Raw genomic sequence first — 26,401 nt, forward strand, 5'->3', positions numbered from 1 at the left:
ATCCTACCCATGCAATCTAGGACTCATGGGAAGTACCTCTCATCTGGCCAGTGAGTAGGGAAATGAGGATAGGGACCATAGTAGTATCGATGGATGCATCGTGCTACTACCATACTCCCTATGCTAGGATGATATTAATCTGGGATCAATTGGAACTGACTTCGGGTCAGCAAGAGTGATATAACTCACTCTCTTTTGGAACTGACCTCGGGTCAGTGAGAGTGGTATGATACACTCTCTTTATTTGGAACTAATTTTGGATCAGTAATAGTGGTATGACATGCTCTCTTGGAACTGACTTCAGGTCAGCAACAGTGGTATGAGACACTCTCTTTTATATGGGACTGACTTTGGGTCAGTAGAGGATGGTATGATACATTCTCGATCACTTCTTCTTCTTCATAGTTCAACAGAGCAGTGCAGGGCACTAATGGCAGAGATAGTACAATCTAGCAGATGGATTAGTAGATGGAGTTCTCCCTAGTTGAGAGGGAGTAAAATTGGCAACTAGGGCCAAACTCCATGTGGGTATACTTATTCATGGCAGCTGATATTTTTCTTGGATTCCTCTCGTCGAGAGGTGTAGGATTGATTTAAAGATCATCCAATTCCGATAAGTATTCATGGAGATATGAATTTATTTGTGTTATGGGGCAATTCGTCAAGGTCGGCCAGCAACCAAATTGGCCCCACTTGTGCTCAACGTTTTAGTATAAAAAGAGGTGGCTTGCTAGTCATTTGCACACACACTCTTCTTGTGATCTCTTCCTCTCCACTTGTCTTTGGGTTTTGGTGGGAGGAGAGATCCTAAGAGACAATGTTGCCCTAATGGAGAAGGCTCTACGCTATCATGGAGAAGGCTAAACGCTGGTCTGAAGCAAGCCCTAACCGTTGTCCTAATGATGCCCTAAACGCAACCATGAAGGAAAAATGCCCTAGCCATAAGTCTAAAGGGAGTTTATGTAGCAGAGAAGACCTATCCATGCAGCAAGAAGATGTCACCTAACCGCAGTCACTAGAAGCCTCTATGCTGCCCTAAAATGAAGGTTTTATGCAATGCAATGTAGGATCATTTCACGCTGGACAGAGGAGCCCTTAACTACCCCTAATAGCAGTCATGATAAAAGCTCAGAAATTTCCTTAGCCGCAACAAGAGAGGGAGGCTCTGAGACAGCGTGGAGGAGGCCTGAGTTCCTTGTTGGACGCCGAGTTAACTGCTGGAGCAGTGGTTTGTTTTTGGGTCACTTTGATGGAGGCCAAGAGGTTGTCTTGGATGCTGCAAGCTGTTCTTGAGGGCCGAAGGCATGAGGAGCTGTTTCATGGGGTTAGAACCCTTGGAAAGGGCTACCACAGCAAGGGATAGGCTTCTTGTAGCAAGCCGCAGTCCCTTATACACCTACAAGTCTACGTTAACGCCAACAAGGAGGGTGTAAGGCCTAGTTGTGACTATTGGGATATGACAAGCCAACGTGGGGTTTACGAATGCTGGAGAAGGTTGACCATAGCCTTGGGAGGGATGTTGCAGCTAATGTGTGAGGGTTGGTAACACTGCCATTGATGCCCTAACCAGTCCATGACCACATTGTGAAGGTTGTTCGATCTGTTGTTAACAGCAATGCAACAAATAGAGAATCCCCTAACAGTGAACTAATGTAGTGCAGCAACATGATATGATAAGATGTGACAGCATTGTAATAAGGTGCAGCACGATGTTGAATGTTGCTGCATGATGATGATGAAGTGTAGCATAGCATGATGTGTGCAGCACAAGTGTAACAAAGTGCAGCACAGTGATGATGAATGCTGCAATGAGATGCAACATAATGGGTACAATGAGGTGCAGCATGATGATGTAGCGCAGTGAGGTGCAGCATAATGATAAGGTGCAGCAATATGATGAGTGCAGCGTAGTAATGAGGTCCAGCATGATGATTGGGTGCAGATCAGTGACGTACAGCGTAGTGAGGTGAGCATGGTGATGAAGTCACCTTGTAGGATGAGTTGAAGCAGTATGTCTTCACCAAAGTTCAGATCAGCTACCTCATGTGTTATCTTCATAAAGAAGATCTTTGCTCTTATTTTGATAAGTCAAAAGGTTGACTTCTTATGTATATGTACTATCTCTCTCTTCGTTAAACTATTGAAGAACATAAGAAAAATTTATCAAGGGTTTCCCCACATTGGGGTTTGCCCCTAGCTAGCCCCACATCTTGTGTTCTCTTGTCTTGGCTTGTTTTTTGCAATTTATGTTTATGTTCTATCTACATTTTACTATCATGCTAAATGTGATTGCCTAAGTTGGAGGAAACGTAGGGTAGGAGGTCGTTTCCATACGAAAACGGAAATGAAACCCTAAAACACGAGTGGTACGGCCGTTCTGGCACATTTCTCGATGCAGAAACGTGGCAAGTACGACCGGAAACGCGTTTCACGGCTGTACGACGCACGTTTCCACTTGTAACTTGTGTTTTTTTTTTTAATTTGTTTTCTAATTTATTATTAGATTTTCCTAATGACTTCTAGTTGCTTCTAGATGCCTGTCTAAAGTTTTAAAAGTGAACCTTTGCCCTAGTGTTAATATGCAGTTCATCAGGAAGTTTGAGGCATATGCAGTTCATGGTAATGTTAAATTCTTAAAGTAAAAGGATGAAAAATGAAAAGTAAAGGAGATGAAAAGTAAAGGAGAATATCACTTTTACTTAAATTTTTAACATTACCATGAAATGACTCGGGATGTTTGAGAGTGGTTTCGCCCTCATTGGATTTCATATGGAGAAAGTAGAATTTTAGATCTCACTCAAAATCCAGCAGACTTATCTGTTTTTCAGGATTTCAGGATTGGGGGGATTGCAATGTTTCCATTGGATTTTATCATGTACTAGGGTATGAAATTTGTATTTAATCAAGAGAACCAAACCCTCTATGCAAGGGAGACTCCCAATAATCAAGAGCATGTAAGGTACTAGGGTATGAAACTTGTATTTAATCAAGAGCACTAAGGTTGTTCGACTATGTAGGAGGAGACTCCCAATCAAGCACGAGTTCTTGTCGCTAATTTTGGATATTTCTATTTTCATTATGTGATCATTCATGAGTAAATGAGATGTAAATTTAGAGACTTATAGTTTATGCATTGACAATTGACAATTTTATCATAATGAAATAAATTAGAATGTATCATATATGCTTTATGATTGCACATATTTCTTAAATGTCCTAATATATATATATATATATATATATTTGTGTTTCCCCGTTTCCAAAATTTGGGGAGGTCGCGTTTCGTATCGGTTCCCGTTTTGGAAACTCGTACCTGTTTCCCCGTTTTGTGCAACCTTGGTGATTGCTAATCTGGAATCGATATTGAGCTAATATGGAAAATTGAAGAAAATTTTCTCTCAGCATAGAACATACCTAAAATTAACACGTTTCTCTTGCCCGAATTTCCCTCCACGTCCCTTATCCTCTTGTTGCATTCGTGATTCCCTTCCTCTCACATTCCCTTTCCTCCATCTTTCGACTTGCCTCTTCTCTCCCTCCCTGCCGCTTCAACCTGCAAAACACTCTCAAAAACCCTTCACGATTTCTTTTTCCTTTTTTTTGTTATTCATTTTCCCTTTTGTTTTAGTTTAGGTTAGGATTTTTGTTTCCATAGTTCGATTTTTTTTATGAGTTTGCCTTTTTGTTTTTCTTTGTTTTGATTTTTATTTAAATAAAAGAAACCTCAAAAAAATAAAAATAAAAACAAAAATTACTTCGATTTTTTATTTTCAAATTTCATTTTATTTCGCTTTTCCTTTTTTGGGTTTTGTTTTTGATTTATGATATTTTGATTTTTTTTTAAACAAAAAATAAAATTTTAAATTTGTTTTTTCCATTTCCATTTTTTTAATGTGACTTTTCTAGAAAATTAAATCAAAAGAGAACTTTATACTCTCTTGAATTTTTATGTGGCCTTTGGCCCATTTAAAATTTAATTCATTAAGCCTTTTGATTTTTTATACTTTTGTCACATTTAAAAAAAACTTAATTGATCATTTGCCACATTAAATTTTTCTCATAAAACTTAGCGCATTAAAAATTGCCCAAGGAAAATTAAAAAAAAAAAAAAAAAATCTTCTTCTTGGGTTTTTATTCGTGTTACGGGTTTCTGGACTTCAAATTTTAAAGGGAAACTTTTGTGGTATTACAATTTTTAATTTCTCTATAGTCAAACACGTTCAAAATAATCTTTAAATCGTCTCTAAAGATTGACTAGAGGAAAGCGATAAATTTTTCTAGATTTGGGTCACATAAGAGAAATCATTTTATTTATGGAATTATTTGAACTACATAGCATTTGAATTTCATGGTTCTTCATGATATTTAGATTTTCGAAATTTAATTGCTAGATTGACTATAGGAAAGCAATAATTTTTTCTAGATTTGGGTCACATAAGAGAAATCATTTTATTTCTGGAATTATTTAAACTACATAGTATTTGAATTTCATGGTTCTTCATGATATTTAAATTTTCGAAATTTAACTGCTAGAATATTTTGCATGATAAGGTTTTGAGAATTTTCTTATGTTTTGAACATCTATTGCTCATCATTTAAAGTAGCTCTAAGCATTACTTAATTTCTTGAATTATTTGATGTTTATTGCATGTTAAATATTTTGCGAATATTTCAAGCACTCTATCATGGAATCGTGAAAAATTGCATATCTTTTGTTTCCTAAACTGAAATTTTTGAGCATCTATTGGCATTGATATTAAATTGTAAATAAGTTTTTGTTCTCTTTGAGCTATATTTGTATCAAAAATATTTGAAGTAAGCTTGTGGTTTAATTGTGATATTTTAAGGGGTTTATAGTAAAAATTTCATTTTGGTGATTAAAGGGCTTTTGCCACATAAGCGTTTCTAATCCTCAAATCTAGCTTCATCTCCTCATCTCGTGCATTTGCATATATCAAATTAGTTCTGCATTATTAAAATTTACTTCCAAGCATAAGCTTGGTCGATAGAGAGATAGGTACCCATCCATCTTTACTTGAGAAGTCTATTTTTAATAGTACTTGAAATAGTGACCTTGCAGTTATCAGAGCCACAGCTCTCTGCAGCGCCAAAGGCACTGAGTATGTTAGATTTTTAGGAGAGGAATCGTTAATCACACCTTAGTGTGCTTCACCTTATCTTCTCTCTGCCAATTACTACGAAATCAGGCTCAATATTGAAAGGATTGAAAGGTTTAAACATAGATAGGCATTTAACTAAAATTAACCAAGATTCCTACATCTTACATTAGTTTTAGGATCTGCATTTCATATAAGATAGTCATTCATCTAAACAACAGTCGCTAATCAATTACTTGGTCCTAAATTTCCTAGCAAGATTGTTGACTCCCTAAGGCACTTCTATCAATCGTTTAAATCTAATTAAATCCTATAAGTCTTGTTAAATCCTAATCAAGTACTTGGTCGCTTCACTATGTCTCCCGGACTAGTTGGTTCCCAAATAGTTATCCTTCATTCCATTTCCGTAGGGTCTACCCCCTTTAGCCTGTTGTAGGGAGACAGCTTAAACGGAGAGATTGGGGATCAAGGTAACAGCCTCCGATCTAAGCCGTTGTTGCGATGCCTAGACATTCTATGCAACAACAGATTGTATCCATTGGACTCCTAGTACCAGATCAGCACCACCCTTTGGAATGGAAAGCATTGGACTATTCAATACATATTATCCCATGCATAGCTTGATATTATGGCACTTTCTAGAGCAATTTATGGTTCCTCCATTTGCAACCATCACTTGACACTCTAGTGCTGGATATAAGAAGCAATTTAATTCATTGGCTATCTTACAATGAATAAAATTATGGGTATGGGTACTACCCCAATCAATCAACACTATTACCCTTTTCTTCTTGATATGTCCTATCTTGAGAGTTTGAGGAGTGTAATTTCAGCCAATGGATTACAAGATATGGTCAGATTCATTTCTTTTTTCTCTGGGGTTGGTTCCTAGTGTATATCCTCTTCTTTCGATGTTTCTTGTTCCTTTTCTTCCTCCTCTTCACAATCTATGCAATTAATTTGTTCTCAGCACACTTATGACCGTTAATGTATTTGCTATCACAACTGTAACAAAGCACTTTTGCTCTTTTTTCTTCCAATTGTTGTGGTGTCAACCTTGTAGGTTGTGGAAGGCTAGGAGCAACAACACTTCCATCTTTATAGTTGTGAGTGGTAGGCTTTCTTGTTGCCATAATTTTGCTTTCAATTTTTCTTGTCAACCTAAATGCCTTCTCCAATGAATCAGGTTCTCAAAGGCGAACCTCATGTTGGATGTCATCCATTAATTCCCTATGAAAACATCAATCTTATGCTCCTCTGGAATACCATTTAACCTTATATTCAATTTTTAGAAGTCATCAATGTGCTCCACCATTGAACCCTTTTGTTTGAGATTTATCAATTGGCTAAAGAAGGTGTTGCTCTTTGTATCCGCATAATGTGTTATCATTTCCTCATAATGGTCAATTTGTACGGAGGAAATGAGAGCACATTATGAGGATACAAAGAGTAACACCTTCTTTAGCCAATTGATAAATCTCAAACAAAAGGGTTCAATGGTGGAGCACATTGAGGACTTCCAAAAATTGAATATAAGTGACAATTTGTTTACGACAGAAAAGTCATCGATACCATACAAACTGATTGGGTTCTAAATATAAAGTTGCAATGCGTACCTTTTGTGTGTTTTGCACATTATGGAGATCAAAATATTACTCCATCTATAGTATCCATGTTACGGGATCCTTGCCATCAAACTTTCTCATATTGATCTTTGAAATATGGTGGGTCTTCAACCCAATGTTAGAGTCTATGAAATCATGATTAACATTTCTTTTGTTCTCATCATGAGTTTCCTCTACTACCTTTCCGCCATTAGGACGCATTTCTTGTAGCAACTTTGTCAAACCTTCCTTCAAATCTTCTATGTCTTTCTTCAAATCTTTCATGTTGCCTTTCAATTTTGCTTTTATACCATCAATCTTAGCTTCCATGCCATTCTTCAAACCATCCTTAGCTTCTATTACTTTTTGTGAAAGCGAACTTTGTTGCACTTGGTCTCGTAATTTTGATATATCATGTTGCATTTCTTCCTCCTGTTTATGTGTTGTAGTAGACCTTTCGGGTTGCTTACTAGATGTTTCCATTTTCTTTCTTCAAGGCATCAATTAATAATAATTATGTTTCACTGCGCCCTTTAAATCACTTCAAACTAATTTTTCAAACAAAACTTATGCAAATTTTTAAAACTACACACATTTTTTCGCTTTGTAGGAGCTCGATATTGGAGATGTTGTATCTCTGTAATTTCGAATCTCCAAGGTCTAAAATTTCGTCCTGTGGTAGCCCTCTGAGTCTTCTTTCCAACCCCACAAGTCAAACCAAGATTGGATTCTTCAAAGAAAGAGTTATGCAAAATCTCCCACGATGACCTAAACATGCACTGGTTCAATAGAGCGAAGTTGTACGGAGTACCATGTGTCACTATTTCGATCTTCGGCCCTGAAATTGCTACATGAGAAACTACAATCCGTGCACTTTCAGCCACTTTTTACAGAATTTAAATTTGATGTCTGAAACAAAAGTTATGACGATTTTCCCTAGGTCACCTGTTTGAGACAGAATTCTGGAGCCTACAAAAACCCTAACTTCCTCAAAACATATCTCCAAAAATATAACAAACCAAGATCTGAAATTTTTACACAAAATTCTCTGAGATTTCAGCTCCACGTGGTAAAAAATTCAGCTTTTAAAGCCTCGTAGAAAAAAAAAATTAGCAAAAATGCCAAGATGACCTATTTGAAAAAGCGAAACCCTAGAAACCAAAGCTCTGATACCAAATGTTAAGCAACCAGCTCACAAAATAGAATAAGAGATAGATCAACGTCTTCAAAATTAGCCTCTTCAGAAAGGCAACCTCCTTTACATTACACAAATGAACAATTCTTGGATCATTCAAATGACAAAACCTACTTTCTATATATAGGAGTCTAAGGGGTCACAAAATAATCAAAGCCGGCATAACAAAAATAATGTAAGGGCACAAAAATAACAATAGTGGGCTTCTATGGGGCACAATAATAACAATATGGGGACTACATGGGCACAACAATAACAATAAAGGGGCTACACTGACAATAACAACGAAGGAATACACTAGTATTATAGGGACCTAACAACTCATCACTAAGATCCTCGAGGTTATCTCCAACTTCTTCATCGTGACTAATGACACCTTACCTTCGAAGGGCTTCCTCTAAGCTTTCACAACCAACTTCATTAGATTGGAATTTGGGTCCCTTATACTCTATGAATTTGTTGAGCAACATTAATAAACAATGAAATGCTTTCAGGCTCACATCAGTCGAGCTAACCTCGGTACTTGTATTCAATAAAAGTAATGAATAACTCCATAAGGTTGTCTACAATCTAGATGGACCACATTAACTTCGGAAGCATGCTTCATAATTTCTGCTATGTGGTCCATTGTTGTGGATGTATCACCCTTGAATTGTGGCATATTTTGTAGAAAATTCCAATCTAGGCCATTTGGGTATCCTAGAACCCATGTGATATCCAAATCATGAAACCTCTCATGAAGCTTTTTAGAAGCCATTGATCTTTATATATTGATATCATGGGAACCGCCAGGGTGAACTAAAATTGCCTTACAAATGCTTGCTTCACCCTACAAGCATTGACTTTAAAGTTCAAAGAACCAAGGTTTCGTTCTTCCAATGGAGTCGTGAATAATGATATGTCAATATGTCGTACAGAGAAAAAAACACACATCTCGTGTCCTTGGCAACAACGCCAAAATGTTACTACTCAAACTAACAGGGGGGCTAAAAAGGGACTCCTAAAGGAACAATTGTTAGATTATAGGAAACAATGGAGACTTAGCCCATTGTCACCTCAGCTAAGACTCCCTACTCTTTACGGACTTTCACCAATGGTAGGAGACCCAATATATGGAAAGTCACTTGTGAAGGATGAATCAACAAATGGATATGAAGTGACCTTAATGATCCTTTTCCTAGAAAGAGGTTAAGAATGGAGCTTGCTTGCTCTTCAAGCAAGGTACTAAGCTTTCTAAGAGAAGGAGGTGAGGATTCAAGGGTTAGTTTAAGCAATATGCCTTGTAAAGGAGTTTCCCGATCCCTAAAATATTTGTTGAACTTGGTTTCCCAAGTGGTTATTGAAGAATTAGCTTTTCAAAGGTATGGAACCACATGGGACCAAGTGGACCCAGCCTAGGTTAAGGGGAGGGAGTTTAGCAACCAATGATGATCTTAACCAAAACAAGGAAGGGGAAAGGATCAAAACAAGAGTTTTCACTTAGAGGTGTCAAATTGATCCTATGAGGTACTAGCCTAGGGAAAACTAGGGTGAAGTTTGATCTCAGGGCTAGGGCTTGGGGTATCTCACAATCCCACCATTAGAATTTCTTCAAATTTGGAGGAGACTTTGAGGACACACCAGAGCAGTGGAAGCTAGTAGATCAAACATTTTTTATGGCTACTTTGTCGAGAAAATGATGTCCTAGGTGGCCCAACGTGGCTAAACCTAGAAAAGAGGGGAAAAGGGTGAAAAAAAGGTTTGAATGTGATCACCTTATGGTGGATCAGTGCCTAATTCCTTTTGGGGATATGGAGTACAGAAGAATTATGAAGATGGATCTCGTTTCTAGCTCGAGGCTCTAAGGGCAACTTCAGCCAATGTTAAAGCAAAAAGAAAGTGACCTTAAAGAATTTATACTTCACTTGCAAATGAAGATGGATTATCAAAATAACTTCGATCTCTAGGACAATTCGTTCAACAAACATGACCCATACAAAGAGATATGCTATATAGAAACATAATTCCACAATGAAGCAGTAAATGCATGCAGCAATTAGCCCTAAAATAGTGAAAATCTCATGATCAATGTACGTGACAAAGTAAAAGAAAATAGCACCAATATCGTACTTACATCTAAGAGAATATATCCAACCATCAATACATTTTCCAATAAAGAAGCTCCAAGATAAGAAAATCTAATCCAAACATCAAAATCCATTCATCCATGCTCCAACTCGTCCTCCAAGAGAGAAGTGTGAAATTCTCAAGAGAGAGAATGATCAAATCCAAGTGATGATACAAAATGAATTCATGTCTCTCCTATTTATACACTCATTAGGAGTTCGAATTACCTAATTTGAGCCTACATTAGCCCATCAAATAAAATAATGTGCAAATAACTATCTATTAGTGACAAGCCCCACCAAACAAGCTCATAAACAAAATAATAAGCCTCCCAAAAGGTCGAATAATCAATAATGCATGTCGTTGGGCTCTCTAAGAGGCCTGATGAAGTCCATAAGTGTCAATGTGATGAATTGGACATCCAAAAGTAATGGATAAGGGGTTGACCCATTGTTCTCCACACAATAAACATGTGGTGCTCTCAATGAATGCAAAGGCACACAAGTGTCCTCATGGGTCTCCAAGTAAGCCGAAGATACCTGTAGACCATCTGTAAGAACTCAAATGATGGTGTAAGTGATGCTATATCAGCATGCAAGTCCTGGGTCATTTGCCAAGTGCATGGTACAACTGTGGGGCTAGCTGGGCAAAGGTGAACCAGGTACATCTTCCTCGTCCAATAGGTGAATCTCGAGCAATCTCTAAACATCTCTGGGGATCCATGGTGTTGTCTATTGTTGTGGAGGCCGATGGCTCTCAACACACACCCTACATGTGCCAATGTAGCCCTCTGGAGGATTAGGACCTCGTATATGGAGACCACACCCAAAATGGAGACCATTTGCAATCCTACATAAGATTCAATGCATCCCATAGCCTTCTAGTACAACAAGTCATCAAGGAAATCGAGTAAAAGAGTTTACAAACCATGGATAACAAGTGAGGACTTCGTAATGGCATGCCCTTCCATAATGGGCTTTGGCATGTGCTAATGTCTTCAAGCTCCAAATGGGGTTAACCAAGTATCCCATTAGGTGGTTTCTACTTCTAAAGGGGATAATATGTCCAAGGTAAATCCTTTAAAAGGTGTTGGCATGTGATAAAGGGATGAATGGAGTAGGGGACGAAAAGGGGCATCCCTGGGCCACAAGCTAGGGTACAACAATAGCTAGTAAAAGGGAAGCCCACACATGGGTATATAATGTTTAGGAGGGAACAATCGTGGTACATGAGGTGCCTCGGCCTTGATTTTTCCACCCTTCTTTATATGCCTTCTGCCTTTTTATGATTTTTCTTTAATTAACTGCTCGGGGCTCAAGGTGTAAGAGCATTTAAGGTAAGGTTGTTCATTGCCCACCAGAGGTTGGGACAATCATGGGTTCCTAAATGATAAAGGAAGCTCATCTAGAGCCTGTAGGAACCAGGGTGATGGCCATGATGGGGCAGAGCTTATGTATTGGCTTTTGCCCATGTGCTAAATGATAAATCTGTTTGTCCCAGCCATTTTTGCATTTTGTGGTACATTTTCCTGTTGAATGTGGCCAATTATGCTTTTACTCTTTTTTTCAGCTGCATCAACCTCTGGGGCATTATTCCAGGCCCAACCCAAGGTGTGGGCAAGAGGATGCGAAAGCCAACCCTATGTGGACCGAGCAGAGGAATGTGGACACAGGTGGGAAAAATAATGAATGGAATTATAATGAGTGGAAAGGGGGCAATATATGTGGATGAGGGAGCAGGACCACATAACCAAAATTAGGGTTTCCCATGAAGTACCATCCCTAAAACCAAAGGGTCAGTAAAAGAGATACCACGGGACTAGAATCCAAGTTTAACATCCAAAAAGGGGTCTAGGGGACAAGAGCACAAACCTAGACCATTCTTTTTGCTGATTCCCCCCATTAATCCATGCCCAGAAGTGTCCATGATAAGCAAACTACAATACTTAATTACCAAATGACAAGGCATACCTTTAGGTTCAGGAAGCCCAGCCTCAAACATATGATCATGGCAGATGGGTGAGGGACCACATGGTTGGCTCAGGTGGCGGAGAGATGGCACAATGAACTAGTTGGTGGCTTCAAGGGGCTATTAGCTGTCGATTGAAGACTATCTTGGAGAGAAATTTTCTCCTAGGGATATCACCTACAAAATGGTGGGTAACAAAGCTCATGTATTGGATTTTCCCCACGTGCTAAATGTGTTTATCCCAACCATCTTTTGCATTTTGTGGCACATTTTTGTGTTGAATGTGGCTAATTATGCTTTTAATTTTCTTTTCAATAGCGTCAACCTTCGGGTCATTATTCCAGGCCCGACCCAAGGTGTAGGCAAGGGGAAGGGGAAAGCTAGCCCTATGTGGACCCAGCGGAGGAATGTGGACCCAGGTGGGAAAAATGTTGAATGGGGTTACAATGAGTGGAAGGGGAGTAATATATATGGATGAGGGGGCAGGACCACGCAACCAAAATCAGGGTTTCCCATGCAATACCATCCCTAAAGCCGAAGGGTCAGTAAAAGAGATGCCACGGGACTAGAATCCAGGGTTAATCCAAAAGGAGTCAAGGGGTCAAGAGCACAGACCTAGCTGGTTCTTTTCACCGAATCCCCAGGGTTAATCCATGCCCAGAAGTGTCCATGATAAGCAAACAACAATACTCAATTACCGAATGACAAGGCAAACCTTTAGGTTCGGGAGGCCAACTTTCAAGCATACAATCATGGCAGATGGGTGAGGGACCACATGGTTGGCTCAGGTGGGAGAGAAGGGGCACAACGAGCTAGTTGGTGGCTGCAAGAGGTTGTTGGCTATCGACTAAGGACCATCTTGGATAAAAAAAATCTTCGAGGGATATCACCCACAAAATGATGGGTAACAAGTCCCACATTCATGCTTGGAATAGGCACGGAGGTAATTTTTTGAATGAAAGATTTGGTTCAGCTCTATCTATGGCCAGGTGGTATGTGGAAATCCCTGGCTATGTTGGCTTTTACATATGTTAATAAGAGCTCTTTTCCTATTGTATTCTATGAGTACTTGTACTTGTTATTATGTGGCTTTGATGGTTATTCTATCATGGTTATCATTCTGATTATATGCTAGTTATAAGCATTGTTCCATAACAAATTCTAGTTGTGGCTCTTGATATGTTTGCATTAGTTGATGAATAATTAATGAATGCATGAGATAACAAATGTTATTGTAGCTATTATGAGAGCGCATGATACCTTCTTGGGGATTCTTAGCTAAGTTTCAAACCCCTATGTTTAGATTGCCATTTGTGACCTGTAGATTACATGTTCACCATATGTTTGATGAAATGATTGTCATGGTTAGGTCTGGTTAGGTCAAGTCCTTAATCAGGTTTTGTATGAATGGATTTGTCCTGATGTTATTTATCATTTTGGAAAGTCTCATTGAGTTTTGGACAGTGCTCTGGATGCTAGCGTGAAATGGTGGCTCAGAATCCAAGACTGCACCCTTACAGGCTTATGCATGCGGTTGGAGGCATATAACCACATGGAAGCCTTGTCATGCATGCGATTGTGAGCCCAGGTCAATAAAAAGCAATCCAGCACAAGGTTTGGGAACTTAGAGTGGTTGTTTAACTCCTAGGTGTCCTATAGCTCCCGAGGAAGGTCAATAAAGTTTCAGTTTGTCGACTCCACTTACTTAATTGTACTTAAGAGGTTGGGTCATGTCATAGTAGCCCTCATCTCATGTTTACCCCGACATGCCAATTAAAGTGAGTAGATGCAGGATGGGTGGTTAGAAAAACTTACTTTTCTATTTTATACTAGTTTCATTTACAAGTTTGCGCTTGAAGATTCTATTCATATATAGTCAGTTTTACCTTGGATTTTTATGCAATCAAGTTATATTTTAACCAAGAATCAATACACCATGTTTTCAAATTTTCTTTTCAAACATATTTCACAGTATATTGAGTTTTTTTATTGCATATCTGCATTATTTTCTTGCTATACCATAACAGATCTGGTGGGTTTTTAAGGTTCCAAGCACTCTCCAAGTAAGTACTTCACATTCAAACTTCATAGGTAGGATCTATAATATTTAGAATTGTTTATATCTCATATTTAGAATCTAAAAAACATTGTTTTCCAGCTGTTATAAGTTGTGTTTCTTTGGAAAATTTATGGGCAGTTTACCCAATGGGGTGTGACCCCATAACCTTAATAGGGCAATTTTTAACTTTCTAGAAATTGTATCTAGATCCTAGTATAAGGCTTGGGATTGACCCAAAGTGGTTCATGTTACATCCCCTAACCTCTCCACCCCCCTAGATCTATGGTCTACAGTGCTAAGGCACCATTTGAGTGGATATTTTCTAGAGGAATTGCCTGTCATGCCTGCATTTTACAGCATATTTTTTAGTCTGCAATCACAAGACAACAAGCAAAATAACAAACGAACCCCTCTAAGGATCTAATCATAGAAATAATTTTAGATTTGGTTAGTGTATTAATTAAACATTAAAATTAGCTATGTACAATGTTATATCTCTTGAATTTGAGTGTTTATCTTGCTGGTATTAAAGTATTTATTGTAGATTTTTACACAATAAGTCAGTAGGAAAACAAACAGTTAACTCCTACACTTCATCCATATATGGAAATTGAGGCAATGATACTCATCTGGTTGCATGTAGTATTCAAAAAGAATCCCCCCATATCCTTTAACGAGGTAGTGGGCTTAAGGAGTGGAGGTTTGAGCCAAGGTGACAGTGAGCCGTAATCCTATGTGTGCCGATTATAATAGATTGCTAGGAACTTAGCAACCCTGCTAAATTGATTGGTAAAAAGATCATAGTGTCTCATAGCTTCATAGTAAGATTGGACAGATTTGTAATATGTATCTTAATCTCCATAATACAACAAGACAAAAGGGTAACTAATCTTGTTCAGATTATCAAAACAAAGTGATTCTCATAATTCACCTAAACACATAAGCTTTCAATGGACTTCTATCAAATTATCATGTTTATCATAACACACAGTTTATGCATTATCGACATTGTCTTTCAACATCCAAAGTAAACCAGTAAATTACCAGCATTATTTCATTTACAGTACTGTGTATCCTTTCAAAAACTGCCATGCATCAATACTCACAAGTATCTCTTTCCCTTGGCATTTCATTATTAACATGCATATTTTATTTTAGGATAAACTATTCCAGCATTAATATCATCCATCTATGGTTTCTTTAGAAAAGTAGTACAGTCCATGATTGACGGTTCCTCATCAATGATAATATTTGTGTCCTATTCAAAACACATCTTGTCAATCAGAAATAAGAGTTGTCCAACAGGAATAATTATGTTACAAACATATCTACTTTTAATGCTATTTCAAGATATTGAGGCTTGGCATTAAAATGAGAGTTTGATTTGCCAACATCACAATTCTTCAGGCCTACTTCAAAGAGTTAATCCTACAATATATTTTGTAAATGTTCAGCCTAACTCTGGAAAGCACCTTAGTATGGCCCTTATAATTTGTTTGCTCATGAGTCACATCAACATGTGACTTTGGGGTTATCTGAATATTATTTATTGCTTGCCTGAAAATATCTACTAGTTAAAAGTAGATCACAAGCTCAGAGAAATGCTCACCATAAGTGCCTGCACTCTGCCAGTTCGATAAATCATCTGATGTGAATGATAAGTCAAAGGATGATACCGAGTGAAAAAGAGCTGGACTGTCTCACTCAAGCTACGTTCGTCTGTCAATGGGATGCCACGAACAAGAACAGTGAATTGATTGGGCTGAGGCTGAGATGCTTCAAAAATGGCCAGCCTCCTTGCAGCAATACCTTTGTATTCCTGCAAGAAGCAGCAAGATTGGAATGTCTTATCAGAAAATAATTTATATGTAAGCATCTCGTTTCACCCAATCCAATAAGATGCACAAACACTTATTGCAACAATAATTTGATACCCAATTTAGTGCCATATACCAAAATATGGCCTCACGTGATAAGAGTTTCATTAACAGGTTCTTAGCACAGGTTCACTCATATTACACTGGCTATGCAATAAATTTTACATATGACCCGGCACCTTTATAGAGCAAGATGACACCAACATAATATTATGCTCCTAAATGAGGCATAAGAGATTTACAAGCAACGTATAAAAACGTGAGAATGTGATGTAAAGGGGGAATAATTTTATCAGACTATATTGAAATCACATGAAATTTCATTCAAACTGAAATGACGATATCATTTAACAGATTAACCATAAGTGCAAAACCAATATAAAAATTGTACTGGAGGTTCTAGACACTTACAAAGTAAAGAAGACAACAAGTAGCACATGAAATAAAATACAAAGCAAAGAAGTGTGCCCAAAGCCTGCAACAAAAATTGCCCAGTAAGAAACCATGGCATGATATCTCATATAGTCTTTTATCCAGATATATCATCTTTATTATCATAAAACACATGGGTGAAAATTCAAAAAATATTAGCAAAATAGAGATTCTCACAGTTTGTTGCAAGCAATGAAAAAAAAAAAGAAAATCCGAGCAAAATAAAAAGAAATCAAGCAATTAGTCCAGAAAGTCACAATGTCCATCTGTTTTCCCTTCAGCCTATCCATTTTTCAAATCATGACAGCATGCATACATAAGTACAGACTACAGACGTAAAATTCCCTCTCAGAAAATTCCTCAGTCTACAGTGAAATTCTGGGTTTATAAATAAAAATCTCAGTGAGGACTTTCTTCGAATAGTTTGGTTGTATAGTGCTGTAGGTTCACTTTTTATTGATTTAATTGCATGTAAATGAACATAGAGGACTATAAGGATCAAACTAAGCTCACAGAACTTCTAAATGTCACATTCAACACTTCAGTTTACACAAATGAATCATAAAGCGTTTTATTTTCAGACCCAGAAAATTTATAGATATTAATACTTGGGAGGTATCTACTATCAACCATAGAACAGTTCCTTACATATGAAATCTGAAGTAACAAAATAGATAGGAGAGATGGCACCTGGTGTTAGACAAAAGCTTCACTGCATTTCCCAAGGACTCAATAAGAGAATTGTTATTTAATAGAGATAGTATATATATATATATATGGAATGCACTCCCATATACATTCCAACATGTCTGTGTGAAACTTTCATCTATCACAGCAAATGGAAATTATTTTTCTCATTATTAACATTTAACAATTTATCTATTCTCTGCTACGGCAAATATCAAATAATTCACACTGATTTCACAACTAAACTATGGAAGAAAATAGCACTGGAAACTGAGAAAATCTAGCACACAAACATAAAAATATGACAGTTATTTTTGGACAATTGTCCCCGGAAAAACCCAACTTTGGAAAACTAGTGTAGCAGATGAGGGTTTTACTATTATGCAGCAGTGAAATCTGAGCACAATCTATGAATACCCAATTGGCAATCCAAACAAGAAGCATCTAACAAAAATAATTAGAGAGCAGAAATTCTGTCATTCCACAAGCAATCCCGGCACTGGCTCCTCCTAAAAAACTAGTTGTCCAAACCCCAGCATAGGCTCTCTGCGCAATCCTTGTGCTGCCTCTAACACATGTGGCTCGGATCAGCCTCCAAGCAAGCCTTCTTACCAGCCTTTGTTGCTAGAAGTGACTCTCCGGCCCCCTGGAGGACTTTCTTGGCCTCTAGAAGCTTAATTGACTTTCTCCCCAGCTAAATCGAATTGTTCTGCTTCAGCTATTGCATAGTCCTTGTGCTGATTCTGTGTTGATCACTTTTGTCACTTGCTGCTGCCTCTCCGGATCTGGAAAACTTCTTCCGGATCACAGTGCCCCTCATTGTCTCTACTTTGATCTCTAGCTTTTTGGAAACTACTAATACCCTCTGGAAATCGAACTACTCAAGTCTCTCCAGTGTATTCTCCAAGTGCCCATCGACTTCTTCTTATAATCCTTTGTTGGGGTTCCAACGGCCAAGATTAAAACTTAATCAAGTGCTACGATCATATCAGAGTCGATCCGTGTGTGTTTTTAGAGAATTCTCACCTTGACTTAAGCAATTCTGATTAATTAGCCAGTTTTCCTAAGTTTAGACTTAGGAAACATTAAAAAATAGGTTAATAATGTAATTAAGTCATCTCTAGGTGGAATTTCCAAAAACAATTTCTGGGTTATGGAGATCTCATGTATTCTAGCCCTTCCACCAAGTTTTGTGACTAGAACACATCTGATGCTACAAAAACTAACACTCTCTCTTAGCGAGGACTGTGTTCTAGTGCTACACAACCTGCCACAACACCCTGTCTTTGTACCCTCTCATGTCACATTGTTGATGTCTGGTTGTTGCTTGTTGAAATATGTAACTAGGTTCGGTCTTTATAATGACATATGTAATCATGATTTTATGTATTTGATGTAATGAGAAAAATAAACTTATTTTTGTTCTCCAAGCATGGGTTTCATGCTCAAGGAAATTTATTTTAGGTCAAGCTCACATTGTGAGCTCTTAGGGTTTGTTAATATGCTATTGAGTCATCAAGTCATTAGAGTCATGTCATGTACGAGAGACCCATTTTGGGCAAGTTACATATTGTAAAAGAAATTTTATTTGAGTCAAAAAGAGTAAAGGTGTTGAGAAATCAATGCTAGTAGAATTAGGGTTTGATTTCTCTTTCTTGATAATTACTTTTGAATTATGTTAGCTTCTTTAACTTCTTTATTATATTATCTTTCATCAAGCAATTACCAAATTATGTGTGTATGAAGATCACAAGATCAAGAGACACCACTTTGCCAAGGCAAAAACCCTATCTAGGGGAAAACCCAGTCAAACTTATTCCTTCAGTAGTTAAGACGAGATAATCCAAGACTCTTCAACCTAGACACAGACCTCCTCCAACCACCAAGTCATCCCTTCCTTCCAACAACTTCGATCTCAATCTTCAACTTTGTAGCAACAGCATTTCGACCTACCCAGTAGCAGAACTTCAACACAGCAGCAGAACTTCGAATTGTAATCCTTCGTTCTTCTCCTTGAACTTTGCACTTTTTCTGCACTTCCTTCTTGTGTATCGAACTTGTTGACTTTTTTGAGCAAACAAATCGAACTGCACTTGAATATATAGCCTCTTTTGTGGGTCAAATTGTCCTCTTGTAGGCCGACTTCATCAGGCAAGGGCCGACTTGCTGTGGAGGTGACAAATTACATATTTGACTCAATAATAATTATTTTTACATGATTCAAGGGCCCAAGAAGGGTCTCATTAAATGGACAACGACTCTAATGACTCAATATAAAACCTAGAAGTCCTCAATGGGGACTTTGACCTATAAAATGATGACCCAAGCATGAAACCCATGCTTTAATAAGTCATTGTAATAATAATAAATTTTTCTTTTTCATTCTTTGATAAATACATTTCATAATGACTCGAATATGAAAACCGAACCTAGTTACATTCTTCAACACTCCCTCTTAACTAGGGAGGTATTCATAATTTACACATGTATACACAAGTACAAGGAAGATCTCCAAACACAAGAACTACAAAGAACTTAGGCACACACGGTGCCACGGACTAGATTCCTAACCAAGGCAATCTATCCAGGTGGGACTAAGATGGACTAAAGCTTTCAGCCTCTTTAGGTATTGTTGACTACTCCGTGTCAACGACCCATAACAATACACCCCCTTTTGTCGCAAAAAAGATAGCGCTTGATCGATGTGTCTGTGTCGTCCAAGCTATCATCATTAGCCTGACTTCCAAAATGTTATGTAAACCCATTCTACATATGTATAATGTAAAAAATCTCAGCAGACCCATATCATGTATGTAACGACCTAGGTAAACCTACCTTTCTAGTGACGATCTCCCTTCTAAGAGGTTTTTCGTCTCACCGATTCATTTTTAGATGATCGGTAGAGTTTTTCCCTCCAGTGTTACCCCAAAGCTAGAATGGGTTTTGTCACTAGGATCTTAGGCGAGTCCTAGTGTTCTAGATCGAGTCTATGTAAAAGTAATTTAGGAATGATCCTAACTATTTGGTTAGATTATTTTATGACAAATTACATGGTCTGCTGAAAAAAATAATTTATCCCCTCATAGGTTAATTAAGTAAATTTTTTGGCCCAAAATTAATTAAAATCATAAGCTAGAAATTTAATTAATTCTAAATCCTAAGTAAATTTAAATTCTCCAAAAGCAAAATTCGTCGGTCCTAAAAATATTAAATTTTAAAGGGTCCAAGGAGTAAGGTAAATTAATTATTTCGATAAATTTTAAACCTTTGATCCCTGGCAGATTCCATATGAGGACATATTATGTTGATTTCATCTAGTCAATATATGAACCATACCTTCATGCATCTTTCCAAAGGAGGAGATCCCTCTTCTTTGATCATGCTCATGAGATAGAGCGTTTTACCCATGCAACCATATGATGACATGACTCAATTAAATACATTCATACATACCTCTTTCCTTATTTTGGTCATCTAGGCTTCCTTCAGTAGCTTCCTTTTCTTGATTGAGAGTCATTCAACCATGTTGCATTGCTTTGTCACCATACCTTCATCCTTCTAAATAATGAATCCCATACAAGGTGGAATTCTCAGCGAGACACTTGCTTCCTTCAAGAGAGGAGAACCCTCTAATGAAGATTCCAATAGAGGATTTATATTATCCTCATCTAATAGAAGCTCCTTTCTCATGATGATGATGTATGATGAATTCCTTCTATCATGCTAGATGACTTTATTTCAACCATATGCACTACACATGCTTTCAATGAGGTTACCAAGAGCTACTTCCTTTATATGATGACTGCTACATCCATGTAGACTTCTACTTCAACTATTCTTTCAAGCTTTTCTAATGATATCATGAGCTCTTGCTTCAATGATATGCTTCTAGTATGATGTCATCTTCTACTAAGATGCATCTTGTCATAATGCTTCTCATCTTGACTGCCATGGTGGAGGTCTTTTCACCTCCCACTTCTCCTTGCTATGTATTGGAGAAACCCTAATAGTGAAGATCTATCCCTTTGGATTTCTTCTCATCAAGTTCTTCCACTTCTTCAGTGATATGAGCCTCATTTCTTTCTTTCCTTTTGTTGTCCTTCTTGAATTTTGGACAATCTCTCTTGTAGTGCCCATATTCTTGACAGCCATAGCATTGGATCTTTGACATATTCTTCTTCTTTTTCTGAGGACCAAACTTCCCAAACTTTCCTTTTCTCTTAGCCATGGCAAAAAATGCTTGAATTTGTTCATTTGATCCCACGTCACTTTTTTCCTTCAACCTGGTTTCTTCAATCTTACATAATGACCAAAGTTCACTGAATGGGGTGGCTTCCTTCTTTCATAAATTCTTGATACAAAGTTGCCCCATTCCTTCGGTAGTGCATTGAGCACCACAATGGTCATTTCCTTATTGGATATTATTTCCCCCAACTCTTGCAGTTGGTCTTGTATTTCTGACACCCTCATAAAGTATGAGGTTATTCCTTCTTCCTTTGATATCTTCATCTTGTAGAGCTCGGTTCTTAATGATATTACTTCTCCTGCAGTACTTATGGAGAATAATTCTACTAGTTTGTCATAGATGTCTTTTGACTTTTCTAACTTCACTACATATGGGATGAGAGAATCCTTGATTCTATAAGGATACTTTGAGCCCTTATTCCCCCCTTCATGTATTTTGCTAGAGCTTGAGCTTCTTCCTTTGGAGGTTCAACAATTAAACCCTTAACATGATCAATGACTTCATTTTCTATGAGGATTAAATCTGTCCTCTTCTTCCATGCAAGATAGTTTGTTGACCCAACCAATTTGTTGCTTTCCTTGCAAAATGAAGTCATTTTGATAGATTCAAATATAGATATAAAGATACTTACTTGTCAAGTGAAGATACTCCTTAATGATGAAATCTTCAGCTTGATTCCTTTCTTGATGATGTTGATGATAGAAGATGTCTTCTTTGATGAAGTTGTCTTCCTTCAAGAGTGATCCTTGGCTTTCAGAGAGGGAGATCACCTTGAATTCTAGATGATGATTACAACACCTTCTTCTTGCTTTCCTTTGATGTAGAGGCTTCAAGATGCTCCATTGTGAAGTCCTTCTTTGAGATGAGTGTTGACACCTAATCATTAGGATTGGGTGAACAACTATAATTGATGTAAATAAATAATAGAAAAGATGAAGAATCACCGGGAGATGAAATGAACAGTCTCTCCCTCATGTATATAATAAAGACCAACCTGAATGAATATCATGAATTGTTTTGAGGAGTTAACTCCTGGTCTGACATGGTATCAGAGCCAGCGCCATTTTTGTAACTCCCTTCTGCCATTTCTTCAGAAATTTGTCCTGCATTTTCCTGCCATTCTCCTGGTCTGCCATTTTCTTGGTGGTCTGACTCTGTGCCTCTGCCTACACGCTGGATTGAACACTGCCAAGAGTAATAACTTATGAAGTGTTTTGAAGCGTTTTTTTCATAAGCTACTCCAGTGGTTTGCAGCCTGTGTCGGAGGATGCAATTGTAGTCGTCGTGTATGAGGGAAGTCGTGTATGACAATTTCGCTTTAAGGCGCAAGAAGTAGTTGTCTTTTCAAATTTTCCATGCATACAACCCTAGCCTGCTCTCCCACTGTCATGCATACCTTGGCCCTCACTCTGCACACTATCTTGGCGATCTTAGCCCTCTCCACTCCAGTAGTGGTGGCCTATGGTTGATACGTTGTTGTTCACCTCCATTACGCTGGACACAAGGGCATCTGTCCCCACTCCTGCAATCGCACCCCAAGCGAGAATCAATTGCATCCATGAGAAGGCTCCAGCTTGCCAACGGAGTTTAAATACATAACTTTGCTAATAGGTGGTGGCCCCTTATCATTAACTTTGTTCACAAGACAAACAACGCAGAGAACCTATGAGCTACACTCTGAGTTTGGGACTACGTAACAATCCCTCACTGTGAAATATCTGATTACGACTGTTGTATACTACTGCTGATTTATCTCGGGACTGCGTCTCTTTTAGAGTGAGTGCTCCTTACTGATCCTCCTCAATGGATACTTTCTGAGCCTGATTTGAGAGCATGTTCGTTGATATACCGTCAGCCCTCCCCACACAGGTTTATCCCTCAGCCTCCATACCTATCCGCTTTTCCCATAATGTTGTTTTCAAAGTGGCTAACATAGTTAACGCTCCTGCGTTTGACTAATATATTGTTTGTAAATACCGCCGGGGGGCCCAAACACACTTTGATATCCGCTCTAATACTTCTATCAGAATCGTTTTTTTTAGCAGCAGAAATTTTTTTTCTCCACAAAAGCACAATTTTTTTGCCGGCAGAAGTATTTTTACAGCACTCAGATTTTATAATGCATTCAATCATATCTATTGTGGGAGTAGTTCTCACTAACAAAGAGAACTATCCTGAGTGGTCTCGGAAGACAAAACACACCCTCATTTTCAATGAGTTGTGGAAAGGAGTGTGTGTTGGAGACAGAGACAAAGAGCCAAAACAGCCTACCTCAAGACAAAGAGTTCGCCATTTGGGAAAATAAGAACAACAAAGCCTATGCATTAATTGCAGCATTTGTAAGTGAAGAGGTGAGTCGACATATTTCGTCATTTTCAAATGCTTTCGAAGCCTTAAAAAAGCTTAAAGAACTCTATGACTCACACTCTGCACTTGAAGTTGTTCAACTCATGATTAAACTCTTCACTCTTGAATTACAAAATAATGGTCCTCTTGCTTTTGCATCCAAAGTAAAATCTATAATGCATGATATCAAAGCCACTAAGGTTGAATTGGATATTTGTAATATTCCTAACCCGGAATATTCCTCAAACCCCAGCAAAAACTCCAACCAAATATGTGCAAGTGATATAATAACCCAGAAGTGATAAAATAACAGTGGAACAGTATATAATAATGTAAACCGGAAATATAAGCAGATACACAAAAATGCAACGAGAAATGCTAGGCCATTTTATTATACTGAGCAATAAAATGAGTACAAGAGGTGATCAGACATATGGCACTTCGATTTGCACAAGGCAAGTGAAGAAATAATCTCAGAATGACAAGAATGGCCTCTCTACGTGGGATGCTGCTGTTGCTGCTAGAAAACAGATGATGATTTGGGGTTGTTCCCCTCCTCAAGAAAAAGTTGAAACTCTGGATTCGGGCTCTACTCAAAAAACCCAGAAAGCTTTCCTAGAATGGCTGACCTCCAAAAACACCCTCTTGGGGTTCTGCGTAGTTTCTCAATGCCCTGCGCTGCCACTGAAGAAAACCCCTCTAAACTCTGCCTAAAACACTGCTTGAAACCCTGCCAAAAATCCTCCAATGAGACAAGAGCTAGACCCCTGCTCAATCTCCTAGCATAAATCCACCTACAAACCCCAATCCAGCACTGCAACCCAAAGAACTGCGTCCCTCTCCAAGTGCTGCGCAGTCCTCCAAAAAGCTGATAAAACTGTTGTTGAAATGATGATAAAAATACTACCGAAATACTGATGGAAATACCTTGCCCGAGCAGGCACTCGAAGTCCCCCGGGGCTAAGGGTGAGATCTCCGAACGGAGACACTCGATGCACTAAACAGTGTTGTAGACTAGCTAAACAGCCAGTGTGCTCAGAAGTCGAAACGACTAGCTCAAAATGCACATAACTGAATGATCCAAAATGAGGGGGCTCCTATCTATTTTATAGCCTCTGCCTCTCACAATCCCTAGGCTCACCTCCTCCTGCGTGATTCCCCTCTTGCCACGTGTTCTTTTCCTCCTGCGCAGTTCCTCCATGTGTCTGCGTGGGCTCCATTTCTGCGTCCCCCTTTGGCCCCCTTGGCTCCCCTTTAAGTCACAACGTTGTGCTACCTAGGAAGTGACTTTTTATTCTAAAGTGAGTTATGTTCCTCCTTCCTCACTTTTTATTTACAAATAACTATCGAAGGCAAAAATTGAACAAAATTGAATATTCCCATTAGCCATAGCTAATTAGAAATATTACAATATTCCTCTTATCGCTTTTCTCAAGGCACTTTATCCTACTTACTCCAATTATCTTGATTCATTGCAAGCAAATGGAAATCTCAAAGATATTACCTTTGACTCTCTTGTGAAAAAAATTGCTGAAAGAGAGAAAGCTTTTGGAAAGAAGACAGCCCCTGAATCTTCTGAAGAGGCTATGTGCCTTGCTCATAAAGAAAAGAATCTTGCCCAAGATTCTTCCAGAAGAAGAGGTGGTCGAAAAGGAAGAGGAAGATCTTTCAGAGGCAGGGGGGTAGACACTCTTATGGAGAAAAGTCAGATTTGCACTGCATACGCTGCAAAAGAAATGGATCACATGATGCCTCCACATGCAAATTACCTTGGGACAAAATTGAGCAGCAAAGAAACAAACCCAAAGGTAAAACTAATGACACAGACAAAGGTAAAGCACCTGAATCCGTTCATTATGTTGTGGCACAATGTAATATTGGAGTAAATGAAGACTTATTTCATGCTTCACTTGCTTCTTGGAAAAATGATTGGTTGCTTGATCAGGAGCAACTTGGCCACATGACTCATAGAAAAAAAAATTTGAAGAATTTACTGACAATGTTGATGGAGTAGTATACTTTGCAAACCAATCAAAACTCAAGCCATCAGGTCTTGGCTCAATCAGGGTTAAGTTGCCTGGTCTTCCAGACTTTTTTCTGCATCATGTTCTATATCTCCCACAACTGAAGAGAAACTTGCTATCCTTGGTCCACATCCGCCAGCAAGGTCACTCCATTCATATGTTTGATGGCAAGCTTGAGGTGAGAAAAGCATTTGACCACTCACTTATCATGAGGGGGATAGAAGAAGAAAGGCTTCTCACGCTGCAAGGTACCTCTGCTCGTGCACAATATTTCTCATACAATTCTCATTATGAAGAAAGTACACTTCCATCAAGTTTATTATGGCATGCTAGATTTTTACATTTGAACTATGTCAACCTCCGCTTGTTGAAGAAAAATGGTGTTACTGGTTTGCCTACAATTCCTAGGAAACTTAAGCAATGTGATGCTTGTTGGGTGTGGAGCCTGATTATTTTCTACATTCAAAGGTATCGCCACATAGGACCCCAGTTCGAAATGGGGGTGGCAACGCCGCCCGTAAAATATTCGCTGCAAGGGGGGTCCAGGGGGGGGCGGCTGCGACCTTTGGGAGCCCCCCCCTGGTGGGGGGTTTCGGGGGCAGCGCCCCCGAAGCTAAAAACAGCTGTAAAATTGCCTTGTAAAAGTATAGTAATTTCTAGTCAATCTGGGCCGTTCATTAGGCGGATGATCTAACAGTAGAACTTATGTTTAGTTTAGGGTTTTTTGCCCTAGAAGGCAA

General features: G+C 38.4%; 1 protein-coding gene across 1 annotated transcript in view; it reads right to left on the reverse strand.

Annotated features, from left to right (window-relative positions):
- LOC149241784 (hyperosmolality-gated Ca2+ permeable channel 2.3-like) overlaps nucleotides 1-26,401 on the reverse strand; it is a 387,638-nt gene that overhangs the window by 297,640 nt on the left and 63,597 nt on the right. The window contains 2 exon segments of the mRNA XM_089374051.1: nucleotides 15,659-15,868; nucleotides 16,338-16,401. Coding sequence (XP_089230177.1) covers nucleotides 15,659-15,868; nucleotides 16,338-16,401 — 274 coding nt within the window.

This window comes from Pinus tabuliformis, chromosome 8 (assembly GCF_031772625.1).
Source record: "Pinus tabuliformis cultivar Carrire ecotype Pingquan chromosome 8, CPIR1, whole genome shotgun sequence".
Taxonomy (NCBI): Eukaryota; Viridiplantae; Streptophyta; class Pinopsida; order Pinales; family Pinaceae; genus Pinus; species Pinus tabuliformis.